An 18,184-nucleotide genomic window follows, 5' to 3' on the forward strand; every position below is an offset into this window, starting at 1 on the left:
TTCGGCAGAGATGCTGACCAAGAGGAACAGAATAACAGGGGTCAAACTGGATGCCAAATAGGATGAGAATGCTGGGCAAAGCCTTAACAAATAGGTGCAAATGACTGTTATATTTTTGGGAGGAAAATCTTCCTTTTTCATGTTATAAAAGAAACTTAATCACAAAGGAGTATTAAACCTATGAAATGCCAAGTTCTGTTTGGTAAACAAAGTTTAAAGTAGCCATCACACAATATTCCCACTCGAAACTCAACAAGAGGAAAGTAAGATGGCACAGCCATGACACTGAGCATTGCTCCTTTACCAAGAGATTAATAGTCTCAGAGGAATTGAGTGACCATGAAGCCATGAAACAAATTATTACCCAAGACATTTATTACAAATGTCATGAACATATTCATAAAGTAAAATTGGTTTAAAAAACAGAGAGAGAACAAGAGAGCAAGTGAGAGGAGGAGAAAAGCCAGGGCTTGGATATTACACCTAAAACACAGGAAGATGCCATCTTATGAATAAGCAGTATTAACTACATTCTTAAAATAGTTTTAGTGCATTGCATTTTTAGAAAAGGGAAACTCCACCCCCCCACCCCCTGCCAAGAAAAGGTTCCTGCAACACTGAACAGTTTGTGTGACTATTCTAACATGACCGCCTGTCTGCCACCAAACCCCAAATTGAGAACAGTGAGGCCCCTTGTGTTAGAGGCCATAGTTGCCCATCAACCACTAATGGTGCATCTGGTGAAAACGAAGCATTCTGCTCTCTGAACTTAGAAAAACAGACTGCATCCATCAGCATGATGAAACCATGTGGCTATTTCCCATCTTCAGGGACAATTTCTCTTGTGCCTACTGAGACCTGTGACAAAATAACAGTCAAACTTCAATCTGATAGTTTTGGTATTAAGATTAAATTAAACATTAATGTTTTCCTCCAAAAACATATAAACTAAACCACCTCTTAATGCATTACAAACAATGAGGTAGGCAAAAAAATAAACATGTGGCTGAAACAATTTCTTTTCCTCTGCAAGTGCAGACTGTGGTAAAACTTGTCGTGCTTCTAGGTTTAAACAAAAATTAAACCTTTAGGCTGAGGCAGTGCTAATACTGTCACACAACAAAGTTCTGGCCATTATACAAATGCACACATTTTCTTTTTCCTTTTTTTTTTTCTTTTTTTTTTTTTAAGAACCATCTGCACATGATTTAGGCAAAACCTGGTACACAGAAAAATGACGGAGTTTTTGGCCAAGCCAAAAAAAAAAAAAAAAAAAAAAAAATCCAAATAAAATGGGACCCCCTTAACCCACCCCACCCTGCCTCCCAAGCCCCACCCACAAAAAAGTTATCCTAGTAACTGTGTCTTTCACATTTTATAAATATTAACTTCTTAAACCTGCACCTTCTTCTTTGACCACATATTGTCACATTACAAAAAAGAAATGTCAATTAAATACACTGTTAATGTTACTATATTAAATCTGCTCTCTGCTTCAGCAAACCGCTCATGAGACCACCATTTTACACCTCCATGTGCCCACTTCCAAACCAATGGCATGTTCATAGTCTCCACTTTCAGATACCCATAAGACAGAGTCACTCAGAGACAAGGAATTCTGGAGCTGAAGGAAAGGCATTTGCTTTCTGGTCTGATGCTCGATCCCAAACACTTATAGCACCTGATGGTAGAATGTGAACAGCACCAGCTGCATTGCAGCCTTGATTTATTTTTGAGTAGGGGAAAGAAGAGAAGGGGGATAAACTGGTAAGAGGTGCAGAAAGGAAATGAAACGAAACGAAACACCCCACACGTGGTGTCTGCATACACAACTGTCCTGGACTACACCGGTGCAGCTCTGAGCTCCAGTTGCAAGGAATTCCAAGTTCTCAGGATCTCATTGAAGACTCTGGGGGCCAGCAATCCTCATCACAATGCTTCTACCAGCTCAGAAGGGAAGTCCTGCCTAATGTCATGAAATAAACCTGACTGCTGCCACCAGACCGAACGGAGGCGAAGAACACCTGCAAAATCAAGAGAAAGAGGGAGGGAGAGATTTACCATGAAAACACAACACAACCCAGTCCTTTGGAGCAATCCTTCCTATGGTTCCCAGGCAGGTGACCTAGTGCCACCAACACCTCAATACCTCAACACCTCCATATGCAGGCAGCCTAAAAGCCCAAAGGCCTCTTTCAAAAGAAAATCTGAGAGGACATCAGTATTACTTGATCATAAGGAGATCATCTCTGTAGCTAATTTTTATCACAACTAAGAAGGCTATCACTGCCATATTGTGAGAACTGAAAAGAAAAACACTGATATTTCTGAAATTGAGTTATTTCTTTTTATCTCCACTGCTAATATCACCTAAAAGATAAATGTGTCTGGAAAACTCCTTAGCAACCTGATTTTTCTCTTTTAAAAAATTAAGCTAAAATATATGTTATTTCATATTACTCTATAGTCACAATACTATAGTTTACTTTTGGGCCTTTGATTAGTAAACTTCAAAGGATATAACATAATAAATAATAAAAATATTTAAATGCCCAAGTTCAAAGAATATTATAGTTATCGCTACATTAAATATACTCAGGAAAATATAAGCCAAAAAGCTGGCAAAATCCTGGATTGGGTTGGGAAGTTGTATGGATTTCTAAGGTAAATGATTAGAAAACAATGTCAACACCATTAGTAAACGAGCTACAGGATCACAGGAAAGGGGGCTGGTGGTGGTGCAACGTATTTACTGAGCATGCAGTTAGGCAGAAAGCCCAGCTGTCAAGGAAGAGATCTAGAGCTCTTCTCTGTCAAGGTGAATTTTCAAATTTAATCTGAGAAGTCAATTAGTGGGCCACTGGCTAGGATATTTAATATATTTTAATGTGAGACAAGAGGTGGAAATGTTCTTAAGAGGGAAGTTTCTAAGGTTGCAACAGGCTGCCTCAGGTAGTAAGACATTTTCATCCAAGTGGAGGGAAAAGAGAGAAAGCTGGGCTTGGTAAAGGCCAGGCCCACCTGGGAGGTCCTTCTTAAAGCACGTGGGATGGGTCAACACCCTTGGCCATCCAGCTGCTCCACTCCAAGGCTGGTTTAGGGAGGGGATTCCAGGGAGTTGGTAGGCCTTGAAAGTAACAAGGATGTGGCCAGTTTTGAAAAACAAAGGTTTTTAGGTCTTTTGAAGACTGGGGGTCTCAGCTGCAGGAGGTGCTCATGCTTCTGCATAAAATGATTTATACTGTTAGGTATTTCTGACATGCAAACTATTTCTGACATGCAAACTATGAAGTTATTTTACTATTCAGAAGCAGACAAGTAGTATCCTTCTGATGCATATCAGGGTCTCGAGAGGAAACTTTTACCCTACCAAATTTGCAAGGGGCTTTCTTCCAATCACAGAAGAATCCCACTAGATTGGCAGTTTTAACCTTTTCTATCCCTAAACCAAACATAGCTCATACAGGTCACCTACTGGGGTTAAAAACAACCACTACAAACAAAATACGATGATTTTGGCAGAAACAAGTATCTCTTCTCCCTTCATAAGCAAACACAAAATAAAACAGACCCCAACTCCTATATACAGGTCTAAAAAGTCACTACTAAAATATTGCTTGATGAATTTATTTCAGAATCTATCAAAACCTCAAGAAAAGGCTTCACCAAACCCCATGGAAAGTAAACCACTACCAAAGCTAACAGCAGCTAAAGAGAAGTTGTAAGGAAACCATTACCTTGTCATTGCGTTCACATAAGAATTTTAGTCTTTGAGCCCTTTTGTGCATAAACACACCATCCAAGTGACCAGTTTCCACAGATCGGATCTCTATGGCCTTTTCTCCCCAGCCCATCGTCTGATTCGATCGAATATATGCTTTTTGAGAGGAGAAAACATGAAATTGTTATAGATAAGGAAACAGCTATGAAAAGATGCTGCTCATATAACACACACATTATCTGCATGTCTAGCATATGGAGATTTTTGTTTCTAAGGAACTTTGCTTTTGTTTTGTTTTAAGGAACTTTTGCTTTTAAAGTTTATCCTGAGAAGTGGTAATTTGAGTTCTTGAGATGGTTCATGCTTATTTTGAGCAATGACCCACTGGATATAGTTTAGTGCTCCTATTTTTATCAAACCAGTCATAAAGAAGGCAGGAATAAGAAGTGATGAGAAGAGAAAATGACTACATTGAAACCAGAACAACTTGGGATATAAACTAAAAATTTCAGATTATCGAGTGGCACTGCCACTCGAAAAAATAAATCCCTTACCCTTTTTCTGCCTCATTTTACTTTCCACAGATTAGTCAACAACCACATCTGTCCTACATCCTGGATGTCTTAAGGATTAAATGAAGGACTGTAAATGACAAGAGTTTTAAAGTGTTAAATAACTACTTGGATTTTGTTCTAAAACAGACTATGGCCAGTGCCATGGTCTACAATCTCCCTTTTCACCATCAATATTGCCAACATTCTGGGGTTTTTTTGTTTGTTTTTTGTTTTTCTGCCAACCATACTCCTAAATGGCCAAAATGTCTGAACAACAGGTAAAACTGATGTGATAACATGCAGTTTTAGAGAAGGCTCCATTTTTACATATGCTATCTTTTCCTCTGAGTGATACCTACCTACAGATGTTGGCATCTCTCCCCATTGCAGAACCACATCCTTGGTGATTCTTCCATAGGTATTCACATAAACCCCTTCATCTTCATAGCACACCAGAAGCTCCATGCCATCTGTGTTGGGGAGGATGATGATTGCATGGGGTTTGATGCTACACTGGATCTAGAGAAGAGGAACAAAGTACAGGGAAGTATGTTTGTGGTTATTTCTATCCTTGAAATAGCGTTCAAAAAGATTGTCTTGGTGAATGCACTGGTTAATATTCCAGGTGAATAAATACAGCAATTGAATAAAATATTGGAAAACTCATGCGACATATAACTCAAAGAATACCTTTTACAGGTCATGTACTCTACTAGTTCACATTTTCTGAGGCCCCTGGAACATATCTGGATTGTGGATTCTATTAAGAAATTAATTAAAACCACTCCCAACCCAGGGATATTCTGACCTGCCAGCAATTGCCCCAAATACATCCCATGTTAGTCAAAGCCAGGGCTAAGAGGTTTTCAGGAGGGCTTCACAGAGACAGGAGAATGGATTTCCACTTGTCTCAGAGCATGCAGCTATTGAGAATGGCACATCATTTAAATACTCACCCCCACACCAAGGGGAAGCAAGGAATCCCTGCTTGTGTTAGTTCACTAAGCAGAGTAAAGAAAAAAGTCAAAACAAAATGAAGCCAGTCAACCAACCATAGAGTGTGGGTTCTTTCTTACATGTGTTGGTAGATAAATGTCATAGACTGATCCTGAATCCACATCAACAGCATGAAATCCAGCACAGGATCCATAGATCACTTTCAACCTCTGGCCTTCCTCAACAGTGAGATCCACCAGTAATGGCTTATGTACCAATTCTCCAAATGACTACAAAGAAGTAACCGAGACAAAAGTAGTAAGACAAAGAAGAACTTATTTCTGATAGATCAAACAGGAGAAGCCAAACCCAAGGTACTCAGTTATTTAATTACTGAGCCATTCTGGCAACAACCATAAGCAAAAATACTCTATGAAATAAGTCTCTAATTTATTATGCTTTTGTCTGCCAATCAGCATCTAGGAGACATTTCTTCCAGAAGACGTGTCGCAAATTCCCCCTACCTGGCCCAAGAATTCCACCTTCTTGTCTTGGTGAGAAAAACATCTAAAGTGAAAGAACCAGGACTTTCTGTAGCACAGTATTCAACTATTCAATGCAGACAATGGAGAAAGAGGTAGAGTTGCAGGAGTCACATACTGAGAATTTTTAGTATGGTCATCATAGTCATCATAGAGACTTCTACTTTAATTTTTTGACTGGAGCAATACAGTGATGAAAAGCTGTAGGGTATTAACCTGGATGACCTGTAATAAACTAGATGACCTCAGTTCTTGATTAATATCAATACCTACAGCTCACAAGACAGACTTAAACAATATACTTATAAAAGCAACTAGGTGGGGCGCCTGGGTGGCGCAGTCGGTTAAGCGTCCGACTTCAGCCAGGTCACGATCTCGCGGTCCGGGAGTTCGAGCCCCGCGTCGGGCTCTGGGCTGATGGCTCAGAGCCTGGAGCCTGTTTCCGATTCTGTGTCTCCCTCTCTCTCTGCCCCTCCCCCGTTCATGCTCTGTCTCTCTCTGTCCCAAAAATAAATAAACGTTGAAAAAAAAAAAATTAAAAAAAAAAAGCAACTAGGAAAGTACATCTGGCACATAAAGGATATTAAGACCAGAGCTCAGAAGATACAACCAATTACTTTTAGTCAGTAACATGTGGATTTATTTCTTAAGCAAATATGGTAACCCCATTTATCCTGCTTTATTGGGGAATCAAGCAATAAGCAATCTAAATATGTCAATTTTCCAAATACTTGAAACTTACCCTTAATAAAATGTATCAAGAACAAGAAAAAAAGATAAGTAAATAGAATCATTTTGGATGAAAAATTCTTAATTTCATGATATGCACTAAAACAGCCCCAGGAGCTATACTCAAAGTTTTGTGCCTAATATAAGAAATGATGTTAAGTTATTTATAATATCTAATGTCAAAGTAATATTTTAATTAAGAATTTCATAAATTTGTATCTAATGCAAACTCTAGAATTATAAAAAATATTAAAAATACTCACACAGAAAAATACTAATGTTTTTCTATAGTTTTTCCCTTAATGCATTATTCATGCTTTTAACTTACTTTTTCTATTTAACGCATAATACATATTCCTGTGTCATTAGGAATTTCTGTAATTTGTTTTTTAGTTAGTATTCTATTGAAAAGATATACCTCCAAGCTGCCTACTGTTGGATACTATTTATCAAAAACATATCTATTTTAAATTTTTTTTTTTTTCAACGTTTATTTATTTTTGGGACAGAGAGAGACAGAGCATGAACGGGGGAGGGGCAGAGAGAGAGGGAGACACAGAATCGGAAACAGGCTCCAGGCTCTGAGCCATCAGCCCAGAGCCCGACGCGGGGCTCGAACTCCCGGACCGCGAGATCGTGACCTGGCTGAAGTCGGACGCTTAACCGACTGCGCCACCCAGGCGCCCCAAGATCTGCTTTTTAATTAGAGGTGGCATTACTTTGTCCTTTCTTCTGTTACCATATTGACATATCAATGTCTACCAAACATTTAGCTCTTTCCTCATACTCTGAGGGCTTGGAAAGCAGACAATGAGGCCTATTACATTAGAAATGGCCTCTCTTATGACAAAGTTATACTCTATATTAGTACATAGCTTTTAAATGATCAGTTTTAACTATTTAGGGTTTTTAAACTGTCCTCTGGCTCTTTCTTGGTCATGCATGCATGGCTGATGCTACTTGTAAGTACACTTGATGCTGTTACCTTAAAGGCCATAAATTTGTGATATGGCTTGGGTGCCCACGCATAGACCTCCACAGAACTCTTCAAAGCAATTACCAGAAATTTGATTCTTTCATATTTTACTGAAAACAACAACATAAACAAGAGAAGCACAGGTCAGAATCAACATGGAACTCTAAATTCTGTTAGTTGTCTTTTGCAAACTTTATAAATAATGCCTTCTATTCAGTCATCTAGATCAACAGGAAAAAAATGCTGAGTGATCAAACCTCAAGAGTTTCCTTTTCCAATACTTTTTCAGCCTATTCCCATATTTCTTGACTGATGTTTCGGACTCAATTCCAATACTCTGGTTACTATTAAGGAATACTTTCACTAATGTTCCTAATCTTCTTAGACTGCAAGTATTTACTAATCAAAGACAATGCCAGGCTTACCACCCTAAAGTCTTAAGGGCTCAGTATTGCTTCAAAAGGATAATGAAGTGGTTAATCAGCTAAGTATCACTTCAAACTGCTTCCTGATCTATATAGGCAGTGACTGCCTGAATTCTACCTAAAGTTCCATACAAAAAGAACAGTAGTAAAGGAAATCTCTATTCAGCTATATATATTTTTTCAGTTGAAAATGCCTTCTTTACATAGCTATTCCGGTTCTCTTGCAGCCAAGCAACTCTGCTTAAAAACAGATGCTCTGAGGGGCTGTGCCCTCACATGACTTAGTGGTCTGGCACAGTTCTACCAGTTTCTTTATAAACTATCTAATGTCACAATACTACTTTATTCTTCCTTTGCACATGAGAGATGGCTTGTTAACTTGATAATTCTCCTTGTTAATTTCCAATACAGTATCACTATTCGAATAAATCACTGACATTAATATTAAGACACAAAGGATTATCAAAGGTTGTCCAAACCAGTGCTGTTTAACAGAATTTTTTGCAATGATGAAAAGATTTTAGATCTGTACTGTTAATATGATAGCCACAAGTTATAGGTGGCTATTGGGCACTTGGAATGTACTAGTGCCACTGAAGAACCACATTTTATAGTTTATTTCATGTTAATTAATTTAAATATAAATTTAAGTAGCCCCTATTCTTGATGGAAATCATATTGTACAGCACAGGTCTTGATAAACTGAATATAATTTCCTAAAAGTATAATGAATGAATGGTACCACACACTCTTACCGCAGAAAATGCTTGTGATTCATTCTGTAAGAATGACAGACCTGAGGATAACTGTTTTATTCCAATGAAAAGCCCAGCACAGTGTAACACATCTGCCTCTAGTTCCCCCTGTAGGATAATCTATTCATGCACATTTCACCCATTCTGAACGATTTCATTAAATTTAACCTTAGATGATTTTAGTTACCCTGCAAAAATTATTTCACATAAACACAGCACAGAAAATCCCAATCCCAAAATTTCATCAAGTATATAGTACTACTTTTCAGTAACACTCAGAATCATGCCAAACTGGGGTGGCTTCTGCAATCATTATTAATCAGTGAGCTGAGAGTTGTGGACAGATTATATAAATAATAAGAGAATGTCAAGGACTGTAATATCCCTAGAAGCAGAGAAAATGACTATAGCATATACTTTCACAAACAGAAAAAAACAAAACATAGTAGCATAAATCAATATTCAATAGGATGCTTACATTAATCTGTCTTAGGTATAATAGAGACTATTTGCTGATCTTCTCAAATTCCCATTTCAAATTCTATTAGAATATATTATCTCTCCAATAAAGTTTAATTTGGCTAAGCGTCATTATTTCCCCTTTACTTCCAACATTAGTACCAGTATTTTAATTTTTTTTCATACATAAAAAAAATTTGTTTTGGTTTTGTTCTTGCAAGCTCTTACTTCATAAGAACCAAAGCATGCGTGCCAGCAAAAGAAAAAACAAGACAGTTGCTATGAAACATTGGCTGGCCGGCTAGATTCGTTTAGTAGTTAAGAGCACAGTAGCTTTGCACAGTGCGCTTCATTCAAAACGACAAGCCATATAGCTCTTTGGTCAAACTCTCAAACATTCTGTCAATGACTGCCAAGGACCCAAAGTCCTCTCAACGGAGATGAGGCTTGGAGCACAAAGCAAGAATCCAAATTGGCTGGCTTTCCTTTGGCAAGGTTTCCTTAGAGAGGTTATTGTGACCACATCTTACAGAGAAGAATCTGGACTGTCAAAGAGGAAGGGTAAAAAGCCTCGCTCGCAAGATGAATGTGAGCGTGAGATGGATGGAGGACAGAATGAATGGCAGGAATGAATGGTGTTATGTTAAAAGGTACATTGTGAGTCAAGATGACACTTCGGGATTAGAAGATGCCTTAGAAACATAATCGCAGAAAACATCTAGGTGTATCAGAAAGAACCCTGTGGAACAAAACCCTGCAGAATAAAACCCTCATGACCCTCCTGGAACTTACCAACTTTATAGTGTACACATCCTTCCAAATCCCCCACGGTTGTCCATCCCTGCTTCTTCTCAACTTCTGGATCATTGTGAAGTATTTTATTTCGTAACCAAGACAAATAGTAGACACGTAACTTATCTTTTTTGCCTAGCAAAACAAATATAAATATTTTATATATGTATTCAAAGTAGGTGCCATCTATTAATAACAGCAGTAACCAAATGAGCAATAAATATTATCCTCCTAAGGGAACCATTCTGTATGAGTTTTACTAGAACCTCAATTTAAGCTATTCAGATGGATTTTGAAACGCCTATAGAATTATCATCAGGTATAGGCCTGATTAGAAGGGAAGGTTTTAAAAGAAAAAAGAACTCACACTTATGTAGATAGCCAGTATCCATAAACCACAAAGTAATACAAACACCTGCACAGCAATGCAACCAACAGACCTTATAAGATGCTTTCACATGTATTATGTGATCTGATTCTCAAAACTCTCTGGAGTAGCTATTAGTTCTCATTAGACAGCATAGAAAGATTAAATAGATCAACCAAGGCAGGGAATCAAATCCAGCAAAAAGCCATAAATTGAAGATGTGTGCAACTTAAAGGGCCGACAGAGGACTCACAACCTATAAATCACTTAGAAGAGAGATAACCCAATTGAAAAAGTGGGCAGTCGACTATAACAGTCAAAAGAAGTTAACTCATAGATACATAAAAAAGTACTTGCTCTCAATAGTCAATTAGTGAATGCATATTAAAACCATAATGAGATACAATTTTATGCATCTATCAGAGTGTCTAGAATTAAAAAGAACAACAGTACTCAAAGTAGGGAAGATGAGGAGTAACTAGAAACTCAGAAACCAGTGCTATAAATTGTTAGAACCATTTTAAAAAGCTTGGCATTATCTATTAAAGTAGGATGCATGTATATGTACTTATGATCCAGTAACTTCTCTCTTCATATTAATGTGTGTGTATGAGCTCCCAAAAACATGAACAAGAATGTTCACAGCAGCATTGCTCCTAAGAACTGAAAACAGCAAACACAAATGTTTATCAACAACAGAACAAATAAATGAATTGTGGTATAGTCATACACAGAAATGAAGTGGAATACACCTCTATGAGCAACAACAAAACGGGTGTTGAACAAAAGAAACTAGACACATTGACAAGCTCAAGAAGAAAAATCATATGATCTTATCAACAGATTCAGAAAAAACATCTGACAAAATCCAACATTCATTTCATGATCAAAAATTCACAGCAAATAGGAATAGAGGGAAATTGCCTCAATTTGACAAATAACATCTACAAAAAACTTACAGCTAATACCATACTTAATGGTGAGAAACTAGATACTTTCCTCTTCAGATCAGGAACAAGGGAAGGGTGTCCCCACTTACGACTCCTATTAAACATCATACTACATGTCCTAGCTAATGCAGTAAGACAAAGGAAATAAAAGGTATGCAAACTGAGAAGGAAGAAATACAGGACTGTTCACATAGAAAATGACAAAGAACTGGTAAAAAAAAAATTCCTGCAATTAATAAATAATTATATAAGGTTGCAAGCTACAAGGTTCATATATAAAAGTCAACTGTTTTCCTATATACTTGCAACAAGCAATTGGAAATTTGAAATTAAAATACAGCATCTGCAGAAGTACTAAAAACCAAAAAAAGATATATTTAGTTATAAATGTGACAAAATAGGCCTACACAACATCTGTATGAGGAAAACTACAAAACTCTGAAGAAAGAAATTAAAGGAGATCGAAACAGATGGAGATATATTCAATGGTCATGGGTAAAACTCAATATTGCTAAGATGTAAGTTCTACTGAACTTGATCTATGTACAATCAATGTAATCCCAATCAAAATCCTATCAAGTTATTTGTACATGTTAATAAACTGACTCTAAACTTTATATGGAAAGGCAAAAGAGCCAAAACAGCCAACACAGTATTGAGCAAGAACAAGTTTGGAGGGCTGACACTACCTGACTTCAAGAGTTACTTCAAAGCTACAGTAATCAAGACAATGTGGTATTAGCAAAAGGAAAGACAGATCAATGGAACAAAACAGAGATCTAGACCCTCACAAATATAATGAACTATGGGGGTGCCTGGGTGGCTCAGTCAGTTGAGTGTCCAACTCTTGATTTCAGCTCAGGTTATGATCCCAGGGTTGTGGGACAGAGCCCCGCATTGGGGTCCACACTGAGCATGGAGCCTGCTTGAGATTCATTCTCTCTCTCTCTCTCTCCCCTTTTGCTCCTCTCCCCCACTGGTTCTCTCTCCCAAAAATAAAAAACAAACAAAAAAATACAATGAACTAATCTCTGACAAAGGATCAAAGGCCATTCAACAGAAAAAGGATGGTCTTTTCGACAATCACTGCTAGAAGGACTGGACATTCATATACAAAAAATAATGAATTTATAGACTTTGAACCTTTCACAAAGATCAAATGGATCACAGACCTAAACATGAAATGCAAAGCTATAAAGCTTCTAGAAGATAACATAGGAGAAAACCTAGGTACAACCTCCTTGGATTTGGCAATGCCTTTTCAGATATAACACCAAAAGGATAATCCATGAAAGAAAAAAAAAAAAAGGTAAGTTAGACATTATTAAAATTAAAAACTTTTGTGGAAGACACAGTTAAGAGAATGGACAGACAAGCCACAAACTGCAAAAAAAAAAAAAAAATTGCAAAAACCTATTTGATAAAGGACTTGTATCCAAAACGTACAAAGAACTCTTAAAACTCAAGAGAAGAAAACAAACAACCCGATTATAAAATAGACAAAAGACCTTAAGAGATACCTCACTAAAGATGACATACATAGATGGCAAATAACCATGTGAAAAGATATTCAACATCATTTCATCAGGAATTAAAAATTAAAACAATAATCAGACACTATACTATACTAATCCAAAATACATCACCAAATGCTGATGAGGCCATGGAGCAACATCTTCATTCATGCCTTGTAGGAACATGTGATAGAATCACTTTAGAAGACAGCCTAGCTATTTCTTACAAAGCTGAATGTAGTCTTTTTTTTTTTTTTAAATAATGTTTTCAAATTTATTTGAGAGAGACAGCAAAAGTGGGGGAGGGGCAGAGAGAGAGAAAGAGAAAGAGAGGGAGGGAGGGAGGGAGGGAGGGAGAGAGAACCCCAAGCAAGCTCTGTGCTGTGGGCGCAGAGCCTGACGCAGGGCTTGAACTCATGAAAAGTGTGAGATCATGATCTGAGTGGAAACCAAGTGTCGGGCACTTAACCAACTGAGCCACCCAGGTGCCCAGTTGAATGTAGTCTTACCTTATGTTCAGCAATCATGCTGCTAGGTATTTAACCAAGCACATAAGTTGAAAACATGTCTACACAAAAAACTGTCCACAAATATTTGTAGCAGTTTCATTCATAATTGCTGCAAATTGGAAGCAACCAAGAGGTCTTTCAATAAGTGAATGGATACACAAAGTGGCACACCCACACAAAAGATTATTCAACAATAAAAAGAAATGCACTATCAAGTCATGAAAAGACATGGAGGAACCTTAAATGCATATTGCTAGAGAAAAGATGCCAGTCTGAAAAGGCTACATACTACACATGATTTCAACTATGATGTTCTGGAAAAGGTCACATAGAAAATTAAAAAAAAAAAAAAAAAAATCAGTTGTTGCCAGGGACTTTTGGAGAGAGATGAATAGGTGGAGCACAGGGGATTTTCAGGGCAGTGAAATTAGTCTATAATTGTGGATAATTATGTGTTTGTCAGAACCCAAAGAACTGTACAACACAAAGGGTGAACCCTAACGTAAACTACAGACTTTAGTTAATAAAAATAATGTATGAATACGGGATCATCAATTACAACAAAAGTACTACACTAATGAGGCTAATTGGGAAAACTGGAGGTGGGGGGTAATACAGGAATTGTCTATATTTTCTTTCCAACTTTTCTGTAAACCTAAAGTGCTCTTTAAAAAAAACAAAACAAAAACAAAAAAACCCAGCCAGACACAAAAGAATACCTACCATTTTACCATTTCTGCAGCTTTAGTTCAATGAAGGTAAAACCAATTTTAGGTATTTAAAGGACAGTGCTTCCCTCTGGGAACATGGGGGGCAGTGACTGGGAGGCAGCAAAGTGGGGACTGCAGGGAAGCTTCTGGACTGCTGGGATTGTTCCATTTCTTCACCAGGGTATAGGTGCTACATGGATGGATTCTAACTGTGACAATTCACTGGGCTGTATACTTATAATCTGTGCACTTTTTGTATTATGTCTTATACTTCGACACAATCTTTTTAAGTTTTGAAGACTTTTTTTTTAAATAAAAAAATTTTTTTTAATGTTTATTTATTTTTGAGAGAGACAGAGTGTGAGCAGGAGAGGGGCAGAGAGAGAGGGAGACACAGAATCCCAAGCAGGCTCCAGGCTCTGAGCTGTTAGCACAGAGCCCCACGTAAGGTTCAAACTCATGGACTGCAAGATCATACCTGAGCTGAAGTTGGATGCTTAACCGACTGAGCCACCCCGGCGCCCGTTTTGAAGACTTTTTGAATGTGGGGAAATACTCAAAAAAAAATGTTAAATGAAACAAAAACTATGTACTTTTATGTATATAGCGTTCCATTTCCATACTGTAATACATACTTACAGATATGAGAAGGAAATATAAAAAAGTGTCAACGAGAGTGGTCTCTGAGATAGGGTAACATTTTGTTTTATTCTTCCTAAGGTTTTCTCATTTTTTTAAGCTTCCTACAATTAATATGTATTACTTTCATGATTGTAAAAAAAAATCATTAAAAGCTACAAAAGAGGAATAGAGAAAAGTAGACCCCAAAAATTACTGGTGTCAGCTGTTTAGTGATTCCCATAAATCTTCTTGTTCAGTGAATCACAAAATGAAGCCCAAGCCATTTTTAGTGGCAGATTCATTTCTCCTCCAATTTTAAAACCTACTCCACATTAACACTCAAGTTGTAAATGGTTGTTTTCTCATTTAAGTATGAGATGGATGGCGAAATTTTTGCACTTCAACAAACATCTTTTACTTACAACCAAAAGCGTATTTCAAAACTAAAATAACTGCAAGAGATGTTACATATAAACAAATATAGTAAGCTGGAGCTAGCAGATGACTAAATCAAAACTGCTGTGGGTTATGAGAAGACCTAAAGTATTCGAATTTTGCATACTCTTGACTCCAGCAATCATACAAATTATTAGGAAACCAGTACCCACGCATCATGGGCATGTGTGCGCAATGGTTAAGTCAACTACAAGATATATGCCAAAAATATCTACGTGAGGGGAAAAAAGGGATAAACTAAAAGATTTACAACAGAAGTAAATACATTTTAGAATATCTATACAAAAAAACACTCTATAGCCATATAAAATACAACTGTTTATAAAGAAATGTTTAATGACACAGAGAGAGCAAGTACCTGATTTGGTCAAACAAGAATGAACACTGTATAACTTCAGGACAGTGGTTACAGGGGCAGCTGAAAGGGGAAGGGAGGCTAACTGCAGGTACAAAAGTGTATCTAACACCTGTTAAAACTAATCAGTACATGGGTGTCATTATTCTGTAATCATTCTCTCATTATTGTCTGTATGTTTGAAATGTTGTATAACCATTTAAATGCAGATTTTCCCCCCTTTATGAGTGTATTTTAAGTGTGTGTATGCTTAAAAGATTAGAAGTTAAAAATTGAAGTCAATAGTATCTCTGGATGATTTTACATTTTATTTCTCCTACTTGCTTTTCTACAGTAGTGTTTTTCCACAATGCACATAAATTACATAATTTATACTAAAAAAAAACTCTTTCTAACAAGAAGCTTATAGTAAGTGTTAACGGATGTAAAGAAAAACCATAATATGGTACTTGTGCCATCATGGCAGAGCACAGTCCCTTCTGCATGCAAGAGTCCTATGGGTGGAAGCAGACACAAACCTCCAAGCCAGGGAAGCCACATTAAACCCAACGAGCAATGGGGCAGAGAGGGTGGTTGTGTGGGAGAGGTCAACTAGAGAGCGCATGCCCCTGTGCTTTTCAAGACTGCTCTTTAGAGGAGCCCTACAGGTTCAGTGTGTACACGTGGGTCACATCTTTCTATTACTTTACTATGAGACCATGCTATGATTGTACCTCGTTCAGCCATTACTTCAAAAAATGAGCTAACAGAAGTTTTGTGCTGGGAAGTAATCCTGCTTTATTAAATGAACACTTACCAGATATTGTCACCAAGACATTCAAGCCTTCAAGGACATCCATTTGCTGAAATCGTCTTCTGTTGATCAGAGGATATACCTTCCCTTGGCCACTTCTGTCCAGCAGCATCAGGCCACTCTCTGTACCCACTAACAAATTCACTCCTGTTTTAAAAACACAGAAAGACCTGAATTTTATGCCGTGCTTGGCAAACAGTCTGGTTGTATGGAAAGGATAACACCAGCTATCTGGAAAAGAGTGGTTTTTAAACTCACCCACAAAAAGAAATGCTTGGAATAGCCAGAGGTTAAAGTAACCAAATGGCAACAAATCACAGAGGAGTGAGGGTGAAATACTTACTTAAATCAAAAAAAAGATATGAGAGAGATGTCTGTTTTCATGATCCCTTCATACTTCCTTTACTGTCTTTATTTTGATTGCCAAACTTCTGGCATGAGATATAGCTACCTCAAATCCTTACCAATTTATGACTCACCGTGCCATTTTCTTAAAGACCATTCTCCATCATCATCAAGAAAGCAACAATATTTCTTAGGAATATTAAAATACTGTGACCTCCCCATGGGACCAATCCTGGCTTCTCTATTTGCTACCATGGTCTTACCCTGCTCCAGCTCCATTCAGCTCCAGCTCTTGGTTTTCTCTGCGCCCCCCACCCCTTTTTTAAACCTTCTCTGCTTCTTAAAACACAAAAGACATCAGACGTCAGAACCATCAACTCCTAATTTCATACTCTACCTGCTTTTCCACACCTGCTGTAAATTTCTACTGAAACCAACTTCTCAACTTTTGCCATTTCTGTAACAGCACCACCACCTGTTCCACACATCTAGCTAAACTGACCACCAGAACCAGAGAAAACCTTCCTTTCCCTTTCCTCTGCTCTCACCTTACACCAGGCTTTGGCCTCCTTGTAAATGATGGATAGTGACTTTAACTCAGGTTGTTACAACATCCTCCCTCTACTTGCTCATGGCAGCAGCCCAAACAATCCTCATCTTCCGACAATACTCGTTAGGTTCTACTACATCTTCAAAACTACACACCCTATAGGGCAGGGTACAAAAGCCTCAACTTGGCATTCAAAACTCTCTGTACCTTGAGTCAACTTACTTCTCCCTATCACTCACGTATTTCCTTAAATGCCTTCTTTCCTTGGTCTATAACCTTCCTTGTCTAAACCAACTTTGTAACATGTAGCACAGATCACCTTATATTCCTAAGCAGTTAGGCACATACATGTTTGCACTGATTCCCTCAACTGGGTAATAAACTCACTGAGACAAGGAATAAAGTATTTGTGCTTTTAAAAAATTGCCCAATCAATATTTACTGGTAGATGGAATGATAGGGAAGAATACCATGTATTTTCCTGAACCACACAATTCACGTTTTATTACACAGGAAGACACACACAGACATACACACATACCCTATTTCCAGAAAACTTCAAGTGAACAACTGTGAAGGCAAGAAGTAAACACGCTCCCAACCCTCTCTCAGCTCTGTCCCTGTTCCATTGAGCAAGTAAAACCCAAGACTTGGAGGGACAGTATCTATATCCGAGCAATCCTTGTGAGGAAACTGGACACACTTTTTGGGGTCTGGGGGGAAGCTGGGAACCTGGAATTTACATATGTAGTAACTATCACTGCCATTCAAATGCAAAAAACTTCAACTAACAGAGTGCAAGGCTCACAAGGACAACAGTTACAAATGTGCTGAAACACTGTAGGCTCTAAACTAATATAACACTATCCCTGGAGTCCTCAAAAAATGTAAAATGTGTAAAAAGGTCCTCATGAATTCTAGACATCTACAGTTTCTGATTATAGCGTGACCTGAGGAAAGCCCCCCATTAAAAACCTATTAGGCATATGATGCAGGTTTCCATTTTGCCCTTACAGAAACAGTGGTACGTTTCACAAGAGCATCCCTGTATGTGCTGCCCCACATATGCTTCCACCAAATCACAGGTGCTTTCCATCTACTACTACTGTAATGAGAGCTTGTTAG

At 37.8% G+C, this 18,184-nt stretch overlaps 1 protein-coding gene across 50 annotated transcripts in view; it reads right to left on the reverse strand.

The window, feature by feature from the left end:
- Positions 1-1,688: 1,688 nt before the first annotated feature.
- The window catches only part of MAP4K4 (mitogen-activated protein kinase kinase kinase kinase 4), a 194,069-nt gene continuing 177,573 nt past the window's right edge, over positions 1,689-18,184 (reverse strand). For 32 of the 50 annotated variants that reach the window (XM_047851613.1, XM_047851622.1, XM_047851621.1 and 29 more), the window contains 7 exons: positions 16,168-16,311; positions 9,890-10,024; positions 7,468-7,568; positions 5,352-5,501; positions 4,635-4,794; positions 3,738-3,877; positions 1,689-2,024 (listed from right to left, as the gene is read on the reverse strand). In XM_047851613.1, the coding sequence (XP_047707569.1) occupies positions 1,941-2,024; positions 3,738-3,877; positions 4,635-4,794; positions 5,352-5,501; positions 7,468-7,568; positions 9,890-10,024; positions 16,168-16,311 (914 nt within the window). In that variant the 3' untranslated portion in view covers positions 1,689-1,940. Of the gene's footprint in view, positions 2,025-3,737; positions 3,878-4,634; positions 4,795-5,327; positions 5,502-7,467; positions 7,569-9,889; positions 10,025-16,167; positions 16,312-18,184 lie in introns of all 50 variants that reach the window. The other 18 variants (XM_047851577.1, XM_047851620.1, XM_047851608.1 and 15 more) reach the window with 1 other exon arrangement.

Source organism: Prionailurus viverrinus, chromosome A3 (assembly GCF_022837055.1).
Source record: "Prionailurus viverrinus isolate Anna chromosome A3, UM_Priviv_1.0, whole genome shotgun sequence".
In the NCBI taxonomy this organism is placed as follows: domain Eukaryota; kingdom Metazoa; phylum Chordata; class Mammalia; order Carnivora; family Felidae; genus Prionailurus; species Prionailurus viverrinus.